This window comes from Helianthus annuus, chromosome 14 (genome assembly GCF_002127325.2).
Source record: "Helianthus annuus cultivar XRQ/B chromosome 14, HanXRQr2.0-SUNRISE, whole genome shotgun sequence".
Lineage (NCBI taxonomy): Eukaryota > Viridiplantae > Streptophyta > Magnoliopsida > Asterales > Asteraceae > Helianthus > Helianthus annuus.
This window is the reverse complement of record NC_035446.2, coordinates 158,769,901-158,789,651: the sequence shown is the minus strand read 5'-3', so window position 1 is coordinate 158,789,651 and position 19,751 is coordinate 158,769,901. Positions and strand designations below refer to the sequence as shown.

Below are 19,751 nucleotides of genomic sequence, written 5' to 3'. Positions count from 1 at the left end.
ATACCCACAAAAGTTGGACAAATCATCCATGAAATCACGATAGCAACCATTTGACTGTTTTCCTAGAACTATATTGTAGATTGTGAGTCTCATGGTGTCAACTATGAGTTACTGACGATGACTAGTGCCAATTCCAAGAAGCTACCAAGAACATTTTCAAACACAGAATTTTATTGATTTCCACCCACCAGAAAGCACCTTTTAACTATCTTACATGACATGTTTGAACTAAAACTTTGTGTTGAATCATGATCAAAACTTAAACTTATTTGTCATTCGGGTTGGAAGTAACTATCATAGATAGATAGCCTATCAAAAGCATCATAATTAGCTTTCATGCCTATAAATTGGCTCCGAAGTCGAGCACAACCTGCATTGGGCCACCTACACCCACCATCTTCGGCCCGTAACGGGCATAAAGATTCACAAATCCGACTGGTTAAGTTCCCGGAATCATTATCGTTATCCTCTGTAACCGAGATGGAGACGGACAAATCCGTCTTTTCATCAGATAATTCTCCACTGCCTATTGTTTCTCTTGTTCGAGAGGGAATATTCGTCTTTCTAGCAGGATGGTTTTCAATGTCAGCTGCATCTGAAACACGGACCTTATATCCAAGTGATTCGATGGCTCGCTTGATGCCAGCATTTTCAATTTTTGCTTTTCTAGCCGATGCTACAGCTGAGTAGCTGACCTGGCTCTCATTAAGTAGATCAGCAGTCAACGATTCTACAGTTGTCGTTATTTCTCTCGCGTTGCTCTCAGCTAAATCCTTTGCCTGTTAATATTAATATATAATTAAAATAATAACTAGCAAGTTGTGACAAAGAAATTAGGAGGTTTTTTATGTATTTGACCCATGTTTTCTTATTAGTTAAATTTTTTTAACTTATTTTGTGTGGCCCGTTAGAGATTAAACATAAGCCTAAATCGACCCATATTACGGGTAAACAGGTGAGAAATTGTAATTACCTTTTGCAGTTCAGAGTAATTCCCCATCATGTTTCTGCATTGGGCTTCAACCTGGCTAGATTGGGCTTCGGAAGGACAAGCCCACCGAAGATGAAATTGAGGCCATAACGTTGGAGCCAAAGCTGCTGCGGGTGGTAATAAGGGGCCATCATGTTTAGATGGATTATAAAATATGTTGTAGTGTACGTGAGAACTTCCCTCTGAAGAACGCATATCTGCCAGATGCTCCCACAAGCATGCAGATGCCTCAAAAACACCAGCTTTCACTCTTTCATTCTCGCTGAAATACAAGAAATTATTATTTGGGATGGTGTTAATAGATGTTGATTTTAATCATTTGACTATAGGTAGCAAAATGATTGGGTCGGGCAGCTTGGGTAACGGGTCAAAACGGGTAACCTTTTAGTATGGGTCAAAACGGTCTGTAAAACTTAACTTTATACTTCATTATAAACCATATACCTGTTGCACAAGAAGTTCCCAAACCGACATGAAAGCACACAGTCCAGGAAATCAACCAGAAAAGCCTGCACACTTGAACGAGTCAGAAAATATTTAACATAACGAAAATCAAATGCAGTCCCACGAAAGGGCATACTTACCGATGAGAACTCAAATGCAAAAGGGTACATTCGTAATAATTGTGAAACACAATCAACCCACTGTCAGAAGAAATCAATATACACAGGATTAATATAATCACCATACAAGGTTTTAAGATGTTCTATGACATTGTGGAAAAGCATGCCTGAAGAAATATTGGAGAATAACTGTTTGAATGCTGTGTGTTAGAAAGTGGAGCTTGAGATGTTAATGATGTGGATAACTGGCGTATGGATGATGAAGGTGATGACGGTGCGGGTGCTGGTGACGGTGATGTAATGTTTGGACTCGAAGCGTGTCTAGAAAGTTCTAAGGGTATGCTACCACTTCCCGAAAAACTTGGCATTCCAGCTCGGTCTGAAAATGGATGACCAAAGGCAAGCCAATCTTTTTCAACAAGAGCCTGCATGAAAGCATATATAACATAACACATAGGAAACTTAGTAATCAAATTTACGACAAATCGATACCTGAAATCCATTTATGGTCCGGTAATATGGATCAAGTAATAAACTCGCAAGGGCGACCAGCTGTGTTGTTCTGTCCCATCCATCACTGTTATCACACAATAACATGCCAATGAGAAAGTTATAAACTTAAACTAAAGAGAGAATGTCATTTTCGTCCCTGAGGTTTGGCCAGTTTTGCGACTTTCGTCCAAAGGTTTGATTTTCCGCATTTGGATCCAAAAGGTTTGAAATCTTGCCATTTTCATCCAACTCGTTAGTTCCAACCTTTTTCTCTGTTAAGTCAGGGGTATTTTAGTCTTTTTATTAACTTAAAGGGCAATTCGGTCTTTTGAATACTTGTACATTATGCCAAATGCTTGTACATAAAGTGAAAAAGACCGAATTGCCCTTTAAGTCAACAAACCTGTTGGATCCAAATGCGGAAAAACAAACCTTTGGACGAAAGTCGCAAAACTGGCCAAACCTCAGAGACGAAAATGACATTTTACTCTAAACTTAATCATGAAAAATATCGACTTACCTGCAATGAACAAGCATCGATGCAGACTCCAACGCAACACGAGCAGCAATCCAAGCGGAACCAGCCAATACATTTTGGACGTGTATCAACCAACCACTATCACCAAGGGTTGATACTGAAGCAGACATACTACTGAGATTACCTCTACCCCACGTCGATCCGCCATCTCTCTGTTGGAATACATCCCAAACTTAACAACACATTACAAAATTAAGTTAAATGGTAAACGTTTGTAATTAACTAATTATACCAAGAACGATGACATTCCATCTGATGATGTGGTTCCATGTGTATCCAAGTAGTCTCTGAGACGAACAAGACTCTCTCTCATAGCATGGATATTGTCTATCCCAAAAAATACAATCTAAATAAAACATATGTTAGAAATCAAAAAACAGATTTTATGCACATTATTCTAGCTCTATAATCTTTGACAGACCTCACAATTGAAATAGTTGGAAGAAGACTCTGAACCCCCACCCATGGCTCCATTTGCCAAAGCGTTTTTCCGGGGTCTTGCATCAGCTATATATAACTTCCTACGAATAAATATGATTTTCATTTTAGTGAACTCATTTGCATCAAGAACCAAGATATAGGAATAACATAACCGACGAAAGAAAATCATATAACTGAAAAATCTACGACGATAGAAAGCTTTTTACCTCCGTCCTTCTTTCCCCCTAGAAAAACGAGTACAAAGAGCACCAACTAAACTCTCATCAGCATTGCTGCATTATGTTATCACAAAGAAAAATGGACTAAATGCATTACAAAGTGCATAACACAGGGACCATCCATGTACTTTTGGCAAAAGTTAGGGACTAGATGCATTACAAGGTGCAGACCACGTCCGTGTACTTTTGAAAAGCTAGGGACCAAATCCAGAATTTTGGAAAACCACAGGACTATCTGTGTACTTTACTCTTAAAGAAATTACAAAGGCAAAGTAAGCATTACCTCCTCATATTCATCATGAGGCCAACTAATGGTTGGGATGACCGAGCAAGAACAGCTCCAGTGCCTACATATCATTTAAATAAACGCACGATGAGTTCAAAATAACGAAAAGTCGGAATTCAAATGTAAATAATATTTACAATGGAATCCCGTGCTTACGTTTATCGCACCATGATATTACAGGCAGTCTACACCGTGCACGAAATGTACAAGCTTTTAGCAGATCTGTATCCCTAAAATCAGCAACACAAGTGACAGTATAATATAAGACGGAATGAAAAGTACCATGAGGATTGGATAAAGCAAAGATACCTCACCTGATGGCTTTTGGAACTAATAAAGCAAATGGGTAAGTTGTACACATGTTATAATTAGCATTTACATCACTAATCCTCCACCAATCATTATGTAATTTGAATAAACCATCTTCTATTGTGCTGATTGATGACTGAAGTGATCCCATACCAAGAAGCCGGTAGTACTCGTTTACTAACCGCACTTTAGGGTTAGTGTTACTGTTGTTGGAAGGACCAGAATTAAAAGCATAGAGATCCCAGAGCATTGCAGGCCTTGTACCCTTCATCAATGCAGCAAAGACCGCACGTCTCTGTAAAATACAAGCCGAATGATCATAGTAGTACCAAAAATGTGATGGTTTACAAATGCAATGACCATAACTGACCTGCTTAGTCCCCGGGCGAAAACCAAATATAATGATTCTCATATCTTTGCCTGCAAAAGCAACAAACCTGATAATTAAGTGGATTATTAAATTTTCATTGTATGAAAATACTTCTAGAACTGCATTTTCTTATACTATATGTTGGCATATCCAGCAAATTAGCAATGTTTGATACCCGACAAATTTCAAATTTGCAAAAAGCATCATCTTAAATGTATGATTAAATAATCCCAAATAACATGACAATTATAAAAGTGATCTACCATACCAACAACCTGAAGAAGCCTACGTGTAGGAGCCTTCTCTGGCTGCCGAGTACCAGATGGCTGCCTTATCACCTACAAACAACCATTTTCAGCATCACTTTAAAATAGTCAAAGCACTACAAAACTAACCTGGAGAAGAAAAATATTAATAGTATGACAGAAATTCAAGGATGCTTCCCTTCATATTGAAACAAATGGTATTTTTTAATAAGCAAGACTTACAATCTTGTTGAATTTTTCAATGGTAGCCAATGGTATTGTTCCTAGTGCAATAACATCCCTGGATCCTTCACTCTTAAAAGTATGACAGAAATACAGGTCAGATACAGGAGAACATTTGACATCTTTTGGTGCTTAGACACAAACGAGTATGATCAACTACTATATAACACCATATGAGGAATCATGAAAGTTCATATGCATGCAGAAATTATGTGCATTTGTTTGTGAGTGACCTACTGCCCCATGTGCAGATGGTGGCAACCTTATGTGTGCATATGTAACCAATCAACCTACTGCACACATCTGTAATGAAAAAGATCATAGATGGACAACCTTACCAAAAAAAGAAGACGGAAATTGGTCACGAACACCGTGCCTGCTTCATCTGTGTTAACAAGAACACCATACCCCTGAAAGCAAAATTAAATACAGTCACCAAAAAAAAAAGTTACACACTTTAAAATGATATGAAATGTAAGCCAACACCAGGCCTTTCTGCAAAGACTGATTAAGATATTTATAACTTCCTTACAAATTTTCAATCATACACAACTGCAACTGCACATATTGTTACATTCTTCTAAAAAAATGTAACAAGCATCCATCCATATCATATACCTAGAAATAAATCCTTACCTCTGCTATCACACTCTCATCTTCGAACAAAAATTCAGATAATGCATAAGAAACAGACTCCTGTAAACCGCACAAATTACACATTCATGAAATAAGAGACGTATTAGAATTGAATACCTACAGACGAATTGAAACTGAATATAGATCGTAAAGTGAAACCCTAGAAAGAAGGTGAAGATTATTTACGTCGATTTTGATGGAATCAACGGCATATTCGCTTTCAACCACTTCGGATTCAGTGATTTGATTATCTGCTTCACCGATAGAAGACGATCTTCGCGCACTCGACGTCGCCATACACGGCCGGTGGTGGCGGTTATTTGTTTACGACGGAATCCATGCAACGGAGGAGGGCTCAGAAATTAATTAATTGCTAATAAATCCAAAATACATACATTAAAGCATAATATAACGGTAATTATATAACATTTTGTAAAAAAAAGAAAATATTTGCAAAAAAAGAAAGTAAAACTTAAAGAGAATCTCAAAAGTAGATTAAGAGGGTGTTTGGGGTTGAGTTTTGAAAATAGATTATATGTTTTGAATAATCAGAATCAGATAATTAGCTGTAACAAAACGTGCTGCAGAAAGATAGTGTTTGGATTTGATTATATGTTGTTTGATATCACAATAATCAGATAATTAACTATTTGAGTGTTTGGCAAATATATATATTTTGACCCTCTACAAAACGTTTTTATCTAAAAACATAAAAAATTAGTTTTTGGATTATCACGTTTTTCTGCAGTAAAGGATGACCTACTTTTGGATTATCACGTTTTGATATCTACAAAACGTAAAAAAATCAGTTTTTATTAATAAAAAATCGGGTTGAAAAAGCAATCCCAAACACCCCCTAAGTAAACGATATCCTATAAGGGGGACGGGGCGCCCCGTGATGACACCTCCATCACTCTTGGAATGCAAGGGAACACCGTCGCCACCCCTTTTTATCACTCGTCAACTTTATAACGCGTTGAGATTTTCACGCGTGAAGAACATGCAATTTAGTTTTGTGTTTTTTGAATGATTTTGATTAGGGCTGTAAACGAACCGAACGAACACGAACGAGGCCTTGTTCGTGTTCGTTCGTTAAGGAAATAAATGTGTTCACGAACGGTTCATGAACACTTACCGAACGAGATTTTATGTTCGTGTTCGTTCATTAAGGAAATGAGCATGTTCACGAACGGTTCACGAACACAAGCGAACACAAATAAATTTGGCGAACGCGATGAAGGATAAAGGTGGATGGCCCAGAGAGTAGCACTAGAACTTGAATCCCTTATTGTGGAACAGAGGTAGATCATATTCGTCGATGTAACTAATGAGAAAAGAAAGGGAAATGGTGCATAAACAAGGTGAAAGAGGATTTGCTAGTTTAATTGTTAGGGTAATGATATAAATAAAATTTTAATAGTATAAAAAGTATATATAAAATATATGAAAGTATAAAAATCTTTAATTAAAACATGAACATACGAACATAAACGAACGCAAATGAACGAATGTTCACGAACACCTTATCGAACGTTCACGAACACAATTGAACGAACGAGACTGTTGTTCATGTTCGTTCGTTTAACTAATCGAACAAAATTTCTTGTTCATGTTCGTTCGTTTATTAAACGAACGAACATAAACGAACTTCCCGCCGAACGGTTCACGAACTGTTCGCTGAACGTTCGGTTCGTTTACAGCCCTAATTTTGATAGTGTGTGGTGAGTGATGGACATTTCCACTAAAAACCATCACTAGTGATGGAATAAAGCTCGATGACATGGCGAAAATTGATTGGATGTTGTGATTGATGAGTGAATGGTGAGTGATGGGTGCCCATATCCCCCTAATATTTCTTGTTTTCTTCCAAATTGTATCATTTCTATTGTTAGTTATAAGTATTGATATCATTAACGTTAGAAGACCAGACAAACATACAATCGAATATTAACAATAGCAATACATAAGTGTAGGAAATAATAATTTTCGAATATTGTCCTTGCCCTGATCCTAGAGGACCTCAAGGCGTTGAGCAGTCGAATTTCTGTTGAAAATAGGAGACTTTCACAAGTGAATCAAATAACACACCAACAAATGGATTACCCCAATACATGAGTGACTCTATTCTTTATTTATAATCAACTAACGAAATTTCTAAATTATAAAACAAGAACAACGAATTAGCTTTCATAGCCGTACACCGACCCTCCTATTTTACTTCACCTAGGACACCAAAACAATAAAAATAATAACCAGACGTGTCTATCCTTAATTAGTTTTTTTTTTTTTTTTTTTTGAAGATTTATCCTTAATTAGTTCATATCTGATTTACATTAGATAATTTAAACAATAAAATTAATTGTTTTCCTTGATCTTCTCCAACCTCCCCTTGAGACCTATCCGAACCACCCGAAGCGGATATCGACGTTCAATAACTTCTACCACCGGTCAAAGCAACCACATAACGTTAGTGTTGACACGACTTTGACTAATGTCGGGTATTTAGATACAACCAAAATGACTTTATCAATATTTAATGGTGTGTAGGTAATAGAGAAAAATATGTACAAAACTACAAATGAATAATGGACCCTCGTTATCTTTTACAGCCCATAAGTACAAAATGTCAGTGTTTCAAGTGACCATAGTGGATTTGGCCATATGGCAAAATGGACGTTTTTGTCATCGGATAAAAAGGTCTTTCTTTATTTATTTATTAATTAGTGGGTGTAAGGTTTACCTGGGATGTTTTTTTCTAGCTCATTTCTTTCGAGTTTTTTCAATATTATTAGTGCCAAATATAATCACAAAATACTATTATTCTAATATTAGGGTAAAGTTATCTTATAAAGTCTCTTAAAAATGAAAAGTGTATAAAATCACAATGGATCTCAAAATATAACACAATGTTGTGCAAAAGATAACATAATGCCGAGAAACCTAACACAATGTCAATGAAAAAAGACACAATAAGTCAAAAAAAAACAATTACGCAAATGTAGAAAAGACAAAATGATCGAAACAAAAATTCTAAAATCTACAAGCTAAAAATGCAAAAGTTAAAATCTAAAATCTCATATCATAAAATCGACGAGACGGTTCTAATGTTACTTGAATGAGGTCAATCGAAGTCCGTTTGATACCTGAAGGGGTATGGTCCCAAAACGACCATTACCCGCATCAAACAAACCCCTACCAGTAAGCAAACCGCACCCATGCGGTCACATCCTTCGAACCCATTCGGTTCGAAGATGAATAGCTTGACCCAAGTACGAAAGAAGATGAGCATATCGACGCGGCTGGCACCGCATCATATGGCCATTTTCGTCACGACAAGGGAAGCGAGCAAATAGTCTCCACATACGATGATGCGGCCAACACCGCATCTCGCGTATTTCTTGATCACAAGTAGGAGACGCGGTAACTTCAGACGTTACCGCATGCAGCGATGCGGCTCGCACCGCACCCTGCATATCCAACAAGTGGACTGACACGCCAGGCAAGTGGCTGACACCACGAGGCAAGTGGCGCCGGCGACAGTCCCCTGTCAGAGCTATTAAAGCAATGGGCTGACGTGGCGTAACCCCCACGGCCGGCGAGACTGACACACCTGCAACGGTGCAGCTCGTCGTCAGCCCATCCATCAATCTCCTCCTTCACTCCTCGGCTATAAATACCGACCCCAAACCAGGTTTGAGGTATCTCTTCACAACTCTCTCACTACTACTATCTTGCTTTGCTTCCCAAGCAAACTACTGATTCTCACGCCGGAGAGTGGTAACAAGGAGCACCCCCCACCCCATCCTCCTTGTTACGAGTCACGGCTTGTTTCCTTGTGCAGGAGATCATCCACCGGTGACCCAGCCAGCGATCTCCGAGAGGAAGGGATTAACCCTTCTTGACGAGACCAGTGTGTTAACCCTGCCCGGTTAACCATTGTTTCATCAATACCCTTTCTACGACTTTATAACTTTGGGAGATAATGTATTTGATCCTAACCTTCTATTACTAATCTATATTTTTGTTAAAAAAAAAAGATACTATTATTGTAAATATAATCTAACTTTTAAAATGATACAATTTAAGAGGTAATATTACATTCCATCCCTTTTGTTTTATACTTATTACTAGGTTATTTCCCGTGTGACACACGGGTATAATAAATAAAAATTGTATAAACTTTAAAGCTATAAGTAATCGAGATTACTTATAAATTTAAATAACCGAGAGACATAAAATGCATTAGAATTAAGGCACTAACTCGGTGAGAATATGAATGTATTACAAAAATATAGAAATAATTCATAAATTTGTAAATATTGTTTACTTGGTAAATGGTGTTGTTGGTGTTATATTTTTTAGATCATACGTAATAGATTTCGACAAATTTGATAATGATAATATCTTGTTAGAATTATTGTTTTAAGTATCATTTTGGATCTATGATAATCCAACAACAGGTAGCCTTGGTATAAGCATTGTTGATGATACAATCTGCAAGAAATAGTTAACTTTTGTTTTTTTGAATTAAAATGAAAAGATGTCATCATATTATAAAGAAAATATGTTTATGCTAAACAGAAATTGTTTTATTAATTTAATATCTCAAATTTAATTTGAAATAAAAATATAAAAACACTTGTAATAAGTTGTATTCTTCTAAAAACCAATAAAATAATTAAATTCAACTAAATTAAGAAAAATGATTTATCCCTGAACCATTTGTTAAACATTGAGATTATCACACGTATTTTTAAGCAAATTAATTTGTAAAGATTGACCAATTCGATATGAATAAAAGAAATTATATTTTCTGGCACTTAGAATATAATTTTAAATTGCTTATCTAAATTTTAATTGATAGTTATCTTTAAGCAAATTATAGTTATCTTTAAGCAAATTAATTAGTAGAGATACTGGCCAATTCCTTTTGAATAAAAGAAATTATCTTTTAACATGTAGAATATAATTTTAAATTACATATGTAAATTTTAATTGATAGTTATCTGAATTTAAAAAAAAAAAATTAAGTAGAGATAAATAGAAAAAAATATATTTTTTTAGGCGGGAAAACTCTATGGAAATCACCCCAGAGAATGACACGTGTCTTTAATAGGTTTACTTTATTATATGTATAGATTTTACCCGTTTTGACTTGATAGAGATAAGAATCTATTCATGACTTAGTTTTTTTTTGTCGAAAGCGAATTTCTTTTAATCCCCGTCGTCGTCTGTGAGAGTTGAACTCAATTCGTCGTCTATGAGAGTTGAACTCAATTCTTTGCAAATGGACCAGTATGAGTTGGTTAAGTGGGTCAAATTGCTACCTTTCCAAATCAACCATACATGCAAGATCACTGCACAATGCAAGCAGGGCAACTCCTCAACTTCAAACGTCTTATATAATTGAAAACTTTTATAAGGTAAAAACCACATCATTAGAAATGTTTCACCATTAACTATACATCTACAAACAAGCAAATACCCATATCAATTCTATGCCAGAAGGTCAACAGCCATCAACACTGCAACCTTGAAAACACATGTATCTTTAGAATCTTCAACAGTACCTTTTAAAACAGCCGCGCTAGATCATGACTCACGCCATTCATGGTTCTTGAGATTGCACCCACAAGCGGCTAACGAAACAGGTCCTCACCATTTAGACTAGAACCGTTTGTCATCGTCAATAAGCTAACCATCCTCAACTTGTCAAGTTCACCGGATCACCAGAATCACCAATGACACCACCGCTTTCACATTCCAACATAGCTTTTGCGTTAACTTCTCTACCAAACCGCCATATGTAATTAAGACCGACAAGAAGTTCCGTAATTGTAGCTTCTGTTTTCTCTTGATTTGCATAATGAAGAGTCTGTACAAGAAGCACATTCGTTTTAGAAAGCAAATTTTGGTGCTCAAAACTTCTTTCGGATTGCCATCGAATCATATTATGAGCGAGTGGAGATAACCATTCTAAAGTTCCCGATATCGCCTCACTCCATTCTTCAGCTAAACCCGTGTCGTATTCTGACGAAGCCAAACTTTTAGCATACGGTTTTAGCCTCGTTCTAAGAGCGCTTCTCACGTTTTTGGGTAACATATTGTATAAATCGTCTCTTGCATCATGACCAATTAAGTGAGGTGACGCGACAAGTTTCTCGAGAACGATAATAACATTAGCATAATGTAAAGCTAACGCAGCAGCACCAAGGGTTTCCGGAGGTGCGTTAAATTTCTTTTGTTTGGAGCTAATTTCCACATCGGATTCTTTGTTTCCATCAAACATGCGTCCCTTAAACGGTCCCGTGGTGCTTAAACGATTTGGTGTGGCGGTCTTTCCGTGCCATAGTTTCAGCCTGGTTCTAGTAGCACGAGCTAGCGGGCCGAACTTTGTCGTTGACTTTGGTGTTGACTTCTCAATAGGACCAGAATAAGTCATGTTCCGATGTTTATTACCAGAATATGGTATTGAACTTCCAAGTGGACCGGAATAGTAAGCGTTCAAATTATTTGTACTTGAAATCGGGCCGGATCTGGAAACTACATCTCCCAAGGGCCCGGAGGAAAACCGAGCAATCCTATATTCAGATGGGTGGATAGAAGATTGAAGCAATGCGGAAACAGATTGACTTCGATTCATATGATCGGAATCTAGAGAATCAGAGTATTCGACATCTGGCAACACGTGATTGATTCCAAAAACATGTGCGATTCGACCGAAAATGGTGAAGATGGATCTCACGAGAAGGAAAACGACATAATCGTGAGTCTTGTTCCATAAAGACATCTCTTTCAGTCGTTTGACTTCTTGCTGCCTCCACGACAGTTTCTTCGTATATTCAACCAACGTTATGCTGTCTTGATCTTCATTGCTCTTCATTCTCCTCAAAATTTGTTCGAGTTCTGTTAGCGTTTCTATTTCTTGATACAAATTTGCGTTGATGAGAACAAACTTCTCCATCTTTTTTACTTTCTTGTTCATCTTCTTCCACGACAACTGCCATCCGTGCGGGTCATCACCCGATTTGATCAACGCATCATAAGCTTGCTCAAAGCATTTTAAAACCGGGTCATTGCATCGTTTTGCAAGACGTGTCACAACTCTCGCCACATTTTCTAAATTATGTAGCATTTCAGCGCAAATTAAATCTACTATATAAGCATCATCTTCTGAAACAAGCTTTTTGATACCCACAGAGCTACTAATCTCATCCCTTAGTTTCGTAACCTGTTTATCGGTTAGAGAATTCCATTGATGAACTAGCTTCGAAAGCAGGCTTGCAACTTCAAACGCCAACACCCCCATTCGAACCTTTTCACCATGATCATGTTTTTTCGACGATTTCCATAGCCCGCGAAACCAAGACTCAGCCACCATCTTTTACCTCAAATAATTGAAGCAGTGATCTTGCAGCTTGAGCCCAATAACAGGTCTCTTGAATCTTGATCCTGAATTATATTATATAAATCGAAAAGGTTCATCAAAACCGAAAATCAAACTAATATCATGATCTTTAACCCTGCTAATTATAAAATACAAATTATAGCAGAAGATAAGATAAAATTAAAGAACCCTTGACTTTAAAAAGTCAAACTAGGATCTCCTTGACTTTCAATCAGAAAAGATCAATCTAAAACTAGACCTAAAAGCAACTTTAATCCTGATTCTCAGCTAATAATTAATAAATTCAACTTTAATTCTGAAAATTGGAAAGCTAATTTCATGAAATTGAAGTGAAATTCATCAAGTTTTAATTACACAGACTCCAGTCACAATCAGAATTTCAATATAAACTCAAAAACAAACAAATCGATTCAATTTTTTAACCTAACAAAGTGCGATTCAGAATCAAATCAAATCAAATGTAATGAGAAGAAACAGCAAATAAGCATACGAATCAAACCCTAGACCTGAAAAGCTGTAATACACAGACATGTATGATGTATAATATAAAGCAAGCAACAACAGAGAGTAAAATGATGGAAAGAATCGACGAAGAATAAAGAAAGAAAGAAACACACCGATTCTATTCTACCAGCAGAAGAACAGAGGAATCTTCATAGCACCAACTTCAAGGTCTTGAAATGAGAGAGAGAGGGAGAGAGAGAGGAGAGAGAGAGAGAGCATATGATGGACACTCAACTCACATGGTAGAGAAACCGAGTGAAGTTGAAAGGGAACATATATTATTGTAAAAGAAATTGCTTTTTTTATTTCTTAAATGTGCTTTTCATGACCCTAAAGTTGATACTTTTATACTATTCTTTCTTTTTGGCTTAAAAGAAAAAGAATACACCAAGTGGTAGTTATGTGATTTGTTTATGGTTTTTTGTTTTGTTGAAATACTACTAAGAGTTGTTAATCGTATACTTTTTGCTTTGTAAGTGTATAATTTCATTAATTTGTATTGTTTGTTGTTTTTTAATTAATTTAATGAGATATTTATCATGATTAGGCAATGTTGTAAAACAGGGTTTGGAGGTCGAGTAATTCCTACAAGGTAGACTGTCTAGTTACTCGTAATTGATTAAACGTGGTCAACATCGGCCAAAATCGAATCTAGTAGGTTAACTCGAACCGAGTTTAACTTGAAAACAATAAAACATAATTCTCATGTCTATCATATTGAATAATGAATATCATTTTTCAAGGAATGAAAATCAATTTTTGAGATACTTTACTATTTGAACACGTATTTTTTTATTTATATTGATATTCATATATTTTGTTATAAATATTAGTAAACTTTTGACATACCTACAATTTCCTGAAAACTAATTTCTTTATAATTCAACATGTCCGAGTATTCCCCAAGTACTCGCAACTCTCTAATCGACTGACTAGGGAGCACCTAGCGACTTCTGCAACCATGAGATTATGTGAGAACATAAAAAAATTAAGATAAATAATGCTAGTATTTTTTGGATGACAATCTCACTCACTCGTTAAATCTACTCTTGATTTTTTTCCAATATCCACCACCAATTTAATTATTTTAATTAGTATGCGTGAACTATGTTTTTTTAATGGCCAACAGAATTAATCTTGAGCACTCTCAAGGCATCCACTGAACAAACAGAGTACTCCGAGAGTAACCCGAGTCCACCACCAATTCCGGGATAAACCCAGTAACCCATTCGCCCGTAGACACGACAGTGAAATTACCGGTAAAACCCGTTTGGCTCAAGGATCCAACCCAGATTTTTTGGGTCTCCTATCATTGCCCACCAGTGTCTCACTCTGTATCAAGTGAGAGTTGAATCTGCATCTCTCAAGAGAAATGCAAGCCCTCCCCCACTTAATCTAGAGATCATTGACAATGCGTGAACTATGTTAGATGTGAAATTTATGTTTGACCACTAATGACGTATTTTATGTGATTATGAGTATATACATGTGTTTTTCATATATTTTTATTTGAATACACTGATTAACATGTATCAAAGAATTTATTTAACAATTATTTGATCTATTATTGACTATGATCTAACTAAAGATTGTTTTAAGTATTTTTGGTCTATTCACATGTGATTTAAAGTTTGCATCTAAGTATCATATAGCAAACCATTTTCGGTATATAATTATATATACATGTGATTTAAGGTTTGCTTAAATGTGTATGCATATTGAGAAGTTGATACCAAGAAATCTTAGTATCACATATTGACTTATTCAAAACTATGTTCAATCAAATGGTGCGTAATTTAACAATGTCCAATCATATTGTCATCGGAATTTAACATATAAAACATAAGTCTTTTTAAAAAGAAAAAAAAAACATGAGGTAAAGAAAGGAATTGTCCTCCCTTTGACTCCTATGTTCCTTGTCTCCTTGTTCACTATGTAGTATGTAAGATATTAGATATTAAGTGGCTCCTTGTTCGTACTAAGAACTGGATATTGAGGCTAAAAAATAGTAGTTTTTCTACCACATCTATTCTTAAATGTGTATATTTATGATACAACAATGAACTAATAACTAATGATCTTTAAAGTTTTTATGAATGTGTATACCGAAACAATACGTCACGACCCATACATAAAGTCAAAACAACTTATGAGAAACACAAAATAAACTTACGTTGCTAATTCTTAAACTACGATATAACTTGACAAAAAAATATACATATCATAATAATAATTGTTTTAGGAGTTGTTTGTTTAAGCTCTTAATGGGATCTTAATGTTGAAAATTAAAGACTACATTGAATATATCTTGCATACAAAACATGAAAAACGAGAGCCTTTATTTATAGGCTTACAAGAACAAATAAAAGGAAAGACTAATTAATATTGGAGACGATGTTGAGGATCCATTATTTTCTCTAAGTTATTTTTTTCCTTTTCTAACACTTCCCCTCAAGTTGAATTGTGGGATTGCCACGATTCAACTTGGATTGGTTTTGTTTTTGGGTTTTGATTTGTTTGGTTTTTGATTTGCTACCGTCTCCTAGACATGGTAGTTTGAGCTATTAAGTTACGGCCTTTCGACATGGTAACTTTTGGTTTGATTTGAGTTACCGCCTTTCGACATGGCAACCTATTTTGGGTTTTGGTTTCCCCTCAAGTTGAAAAATCAACTTGGCCATTTGGGTCTTGGCATTGGTTTGGGTTTTTGGGTTTTTCGAGTTTGATTTTTAAGCTTTGATTTTTTTGAGCTATCATTTTTTTAAGATTTTATTTTTTTGAGCTCAATTTTTTTTTTTTTTGAGCTTTGTTTTTTTTTATATTTTTGTTTTTTTTTACGGAAACGTTGTTTTTTTTAATATTTTCTTTTATTTAAAAGAAAGGGAGCCTTTGCCTACTTTGACTTTGCAAATTAGGTCCAACTGCACTGCACGGTCTGTAGGTGTAAATGCACGAATGCCTTTCTTGTTCATCCACTTTGAAACCTCCAATGCATGATGGAACCGTCTCCATTTACGAAGATCATGAATAATCTGCTTAACCTCAGAGGCTCGCACCTTCTTCCCTACTGCAAATCCACCACTACCCTTCTTCTTGTTCTTGCTAGCTTCCAGCTTCTTCGCCTTCTTATCTCTCTCTTCTTTTTCTCTTCGAAGCTCGAATTCATACTGCTTTTTTCTAAGAGATAAGTTGTTCTTCTTCGACATCTCTGATTGAATGTTTTCCGGTGAATATTTTGATTCAATTGATTGTTTTTCCTGTTGCGATTGACGGAGATTGCGGCGAAACCCTAGGGTTTTCAGCGGCGGCAGTGGATGCGGCGGCGGCGAAGTTCAGCGGGGTTTCAGGTTCGATTTCGGGGTTTAGGTTTTGATTTGATTTTGGTTTTTTCTGATTTCGATTGGATGGTTCGTGGCGAAGAAGATTTGAAGTTGATTTTGGTTGAACGATTTTGGTTTTGGTTTTGGTTTTGGTTTGAGATTGGAGAACAGAGTTTTCAAGGATCATAACTCTGCTCTGATACCATGTTGAAAATTAAAGACTACATTGAATATATCTTGCATACAAAACATGAAAAACGAGAGCCTTTATTTATAGGCTTACAAGAACAAATAAAAGGAAAGACTAATTAATATTGGAGACGATGTTGAGGATCCATTATTTTCTCTAAGTTATTTTTTTCCTTTTCTAACACTTAATGGTTCAGACCCCATACTGATTCAACACTTAATGACTTATATTGTTTGTTTCGCAATCAGATGTCTGAATGATTCAGACATTTTACTCTGAATATTTAAGCATTATGTTGAGTCTGAATAGTTAAAACCTCTTATCTGAATTGGTCAGACATTTGTCTCCGAACGCTTAAGCATTATACTGGCTCTTAGTGGTTGACTGGTTCAACACTTAAAGTTCAAACCTCTTACTGATTTAACACTTACCCATTTAGAAGTTGTCAAACAGCCCCTTAGGTTGGTATATGATATCCCCTTCCTGAATCATTGACAAAATGACAAAACAAAATTAAGTACTTCTTAACGTTAATTAAAGTATAAAGTATTTGTGGCATTGAAAATAACCTAAAACTATATGGGCTTAAATGTAAAACATTCTTATTAGTTAAATGCTGATATAGTGAGTGTATCAACTAAATACAATAAATGCAAATGAGATGCAAACACAAAAACACCTCAGTCGCTATCGTGGTATAGAGACTATAGAGGACCACACGGAGACGTGACTATAATTACCGTTTTGACCTTTACACGGCGGCGTAACACGTCGGCACACTGTGCTACCAACCCACCCACCCACCGGAAACTGTCGCCGCCTCGCTTTTGTTTATGTCCCTTTCACTGCCACGGGGACAAATTTTACATTTTCACGGTTTCTCAGTTCCCACCCTTTTATATATATTATTTTTCATTGGTGGGTCCACCTCCATTATTATTAATCTACTCAAAAACAAGATAACCCAACTTTCAAGCATCAATGGTTAGGTGTTCATAAGGCTGCACGGGGTGCAGTCGGTAAGCTCATTCGGGGAGGGATTTTGCCGATAGGCAATGTGCCGCCGTTCATTCGGTGAGTGAGAGAGGGGGATGAAACCGGTGGCGGCTCACCGAGAGAGAGGGAGGAGAGAGAAGGTGCAGGTCCAATCAATGCTTTCCTTTTTTTTTTTTTTTTTTTTTTTTTTAAAAAAACCCAATTCACCTAATAGGGGAGTGGCGCCATCAAATGGGGGTGTTAGGGGAGTTTAAGAGGGGAGTTGACGTGGCACACGGGGATTGGTTTGACGTAAGAGAGGGGACTCACCTATTAGGTGAGCACCCCCTTCACCCTAAGTAGCATATATTGACAGCTGCTCATACATTGTTTTGATAGATGAATTAAAATAAATTTGTTCTTTTTTTTTTTTAACGGAAGCACACACCTTAATTATAAATTTCATTTTAATGATTATTTTGTGGGACTTGAACCTGTATTATTTCGATAGTGAATAACAATTTGTTTTTGAACATTGATATAGAAACCAGGCCAGTAAGTTGCTAGAACCCAACATACAATACAACTACATTTAACAATCTATAATATCTCGCACATTAAAATCACACCATCTCTCCGAATTTAAAATACTATGCTTTGATCTACCTTTGATCTAAAGAAAAGAGTTTAACTTGATATCTTCAACCATATTTGTGATTGACCCGCAAATCCCATTGATTCCTTGTCGTTTCTGACTTTCCATAGACAAATATGATGCCACTTTGCCAAGAGGCAATCGACAAATAAATTTGAATTGGTAAAAAAAGTTTATATCTCTGAATAAAATGTAATGGAAATTGGTATTTAATAAACCAACCTTTAACCAGTTGGTAAATAATAATCCAACCTACAGAATTGGTATATAATAATCCTACCTATCAACATGTTGGTACTCAATGAACTTCTGTTAATTTTTTTTAACTGAAGTTAGTTTTTAAGTTTTATTTATTACACAAACAGTCCCTGTAGTTATAAGTTACTAGTTTTAAGTTTTATTTATTACACAAACAGTCACTGTAGTTATAAAAAATCATAAAAATCCTAAAAAAATCAAAAAAATTCTAAAAAAATCTTAAAAAATCAAAAAAAAATATAAAAAATCAAAAAAATTCTAAAAAATTCTAAAAAGTCAAAAAAATTCTAAAAAATCATAAAAATTCTAAAAAATCAAAAAAAATCTAAAAAAAAATCATAAAACTCTAAAAAATCAAAAAAAATCTAAAAATAAAAAAAAATTATAAAAATTCTAAAAGACTTGTGAACCCTAATCCCCCTTTTAGAATCAGCCGTTTCCACTACTTCTCTATGTTTCCCTCCTAAACCAAAAAAAAAAAAAAACTAATCTCCTCAAAACCTTTAATCTGAGCTTTATCTTCAAGACTCAAACCACAGATCACCACACACACTTCAAACTCCTGCACCCTCCTTCCTCTCCATGGCCGGCGACCGGCGAATCAGTGGTTCCTGCGCCGTTACGGTGGTGTCGGCCACCATCTCCGACGAAACAACACCCACTCCCCTTCATCTCTACCCCCTCCTCTCCGATAAGCTCCAGCGTATGGCGGCGGCAGCATGTTGTCTCGATTGCTCCTCCGCTAAACACCCACCCACACCTATCGTCTCTCTCTCTCTGGTTAGCTTCGATTCAAGTCCGGTTTGTTACAAATTTGATTTGGGTTTACTTGGTTTCGGGTCTAGTCAGGCTTGGTTCGAATCCAGGTCCTAGTCGGGTCAGTTTGGTCACGTAGTCGTCTCGGTTCCGGTAAGAGTTGGAACATTATTCGTTTAAAACTTCAGTTTATTTCAAAAATCAGAATCTGATTTGGGTTTGTTTGTTTAAGTTTCATTTTAGTTTTGTATAAATCGTATAGAATCTGATTTGGGTTTGTTTATTTAAAGCGAAACACGTTAATTTTATAAATCGATTTTTTTTTATTTTTTAGAATTTTTATGATTTTTTAG

At 36.0% G+C, this 19,751-nt stretch overlaps 2 protein-coding genes across 3 annotated transcripts; both read right to left on the bottom strand.

Moving 5' to 3' along the window:
* Positions 1-153: 153 nt before the first annotated feature.
* Positions 154-5,700, bottom strand: LOC110904615 (phosphatidylinositol-3-phosphatase myotubularin-1). Of its 2 annotated transcripts, XM_022150460.2 has the most exons (19): positions 5,519-5,700; positions 5,333-5,392; positions 5,035-5,106; positions 4,697-4,768; positions 4,477-4,546; positions 4,209-4,258; positions 3,844-4,133; positions 3,686-3,759; positions 3,527-3,590; positions 3,232-3,297; positions 3,006-3,105; positions 2,817-2,930; positions 2,567-2,736; positions 2,047-2,131; positions 1,722-1,979; positions 1,576-1,635; positions 1,436-1,500; positions 974-1,253; positions 154-779 (listed from the first exon to the last, which is right to left on the bottom strand). In XM_022150460.2, the coding sequence occupies exons 1-19, from the start codon at positions 5,627-5,629 to the stop codon at positions 273-275; spliced, it is 2,568 nt and encodes an 855-aa protein (XP_022006152.1). In that variant the 5' UTR covers positions 5,630-5,700; the 3' UTR covers positions 154-272. The 2 variants fall into 2 exon arrangements, with proteins under 2 accessions (XP_022006152.1, XP_022006153.1); XM_022150461.1 differs by lacking the exons at positions 4,697-4,768; positions 5,035-5,106; positions 5,333-5,392; positions 5,519-5,700 and having other exon boundaries at positions 4,484-4,546.
* Positions 5,701-10,709: 5,009 nt separating this feature from the next.
* LOC110904617 (protein PSK SIMULATOR 2) lies at positions 10,710-13,512 on the bottom strand. The gene is made up of 2 exons (XM_022150463.2): positions 13,358-13,512; positions 10,710-12,784 (listed from the first exon to the last, which is right to left on the bottom strand). The coding sequence occupies exon 2, from the start codon at positions 12,711-12,713 to the stop codon at positions 11,037-11,039; it is 1,677 nt and encodes a 558-aa protein (XP_022006155.1). The 5' UTR covers positions 12,714-12,784; positions 13,358-13,512; the 3' UTR covers positions 10,710-11,036.
* Between the last annotated feature and the right edge of the window lie 6,239 nt (positions 13,513-19,751).

Coding starts and splice junctions, on each gene's coding strand:
- LOC110904617 (XM_022150463.2), bottom strand. CDS start 12,713: ATGGTGGCTGAGTCTTGGTTTCGCGGGCTATGGAAATCGTCGAAAAAA.
- LOC110904615 (XM_022150460.2), bottom strand. CDS start 5,629: ATGGCGACGTCGAGTGCGCGAAGATCGTCTTCTATCGGTGAAGCAGAT. Junction 4,547..4,696: donor TTGAAAAATTCAACAAGATT/GTAAGTCTTGCT, acceptor GGTTGTTTGTAG/GTGATAAGGCAGCCATCTGG. Junction 1,501..1,575: donor TTGCATTTGAGTTCTCATCG/GTAAGTATGCCC, acceptor TCAAGTGTGCAG/GCTTTTCTGGTTGATTTCCT.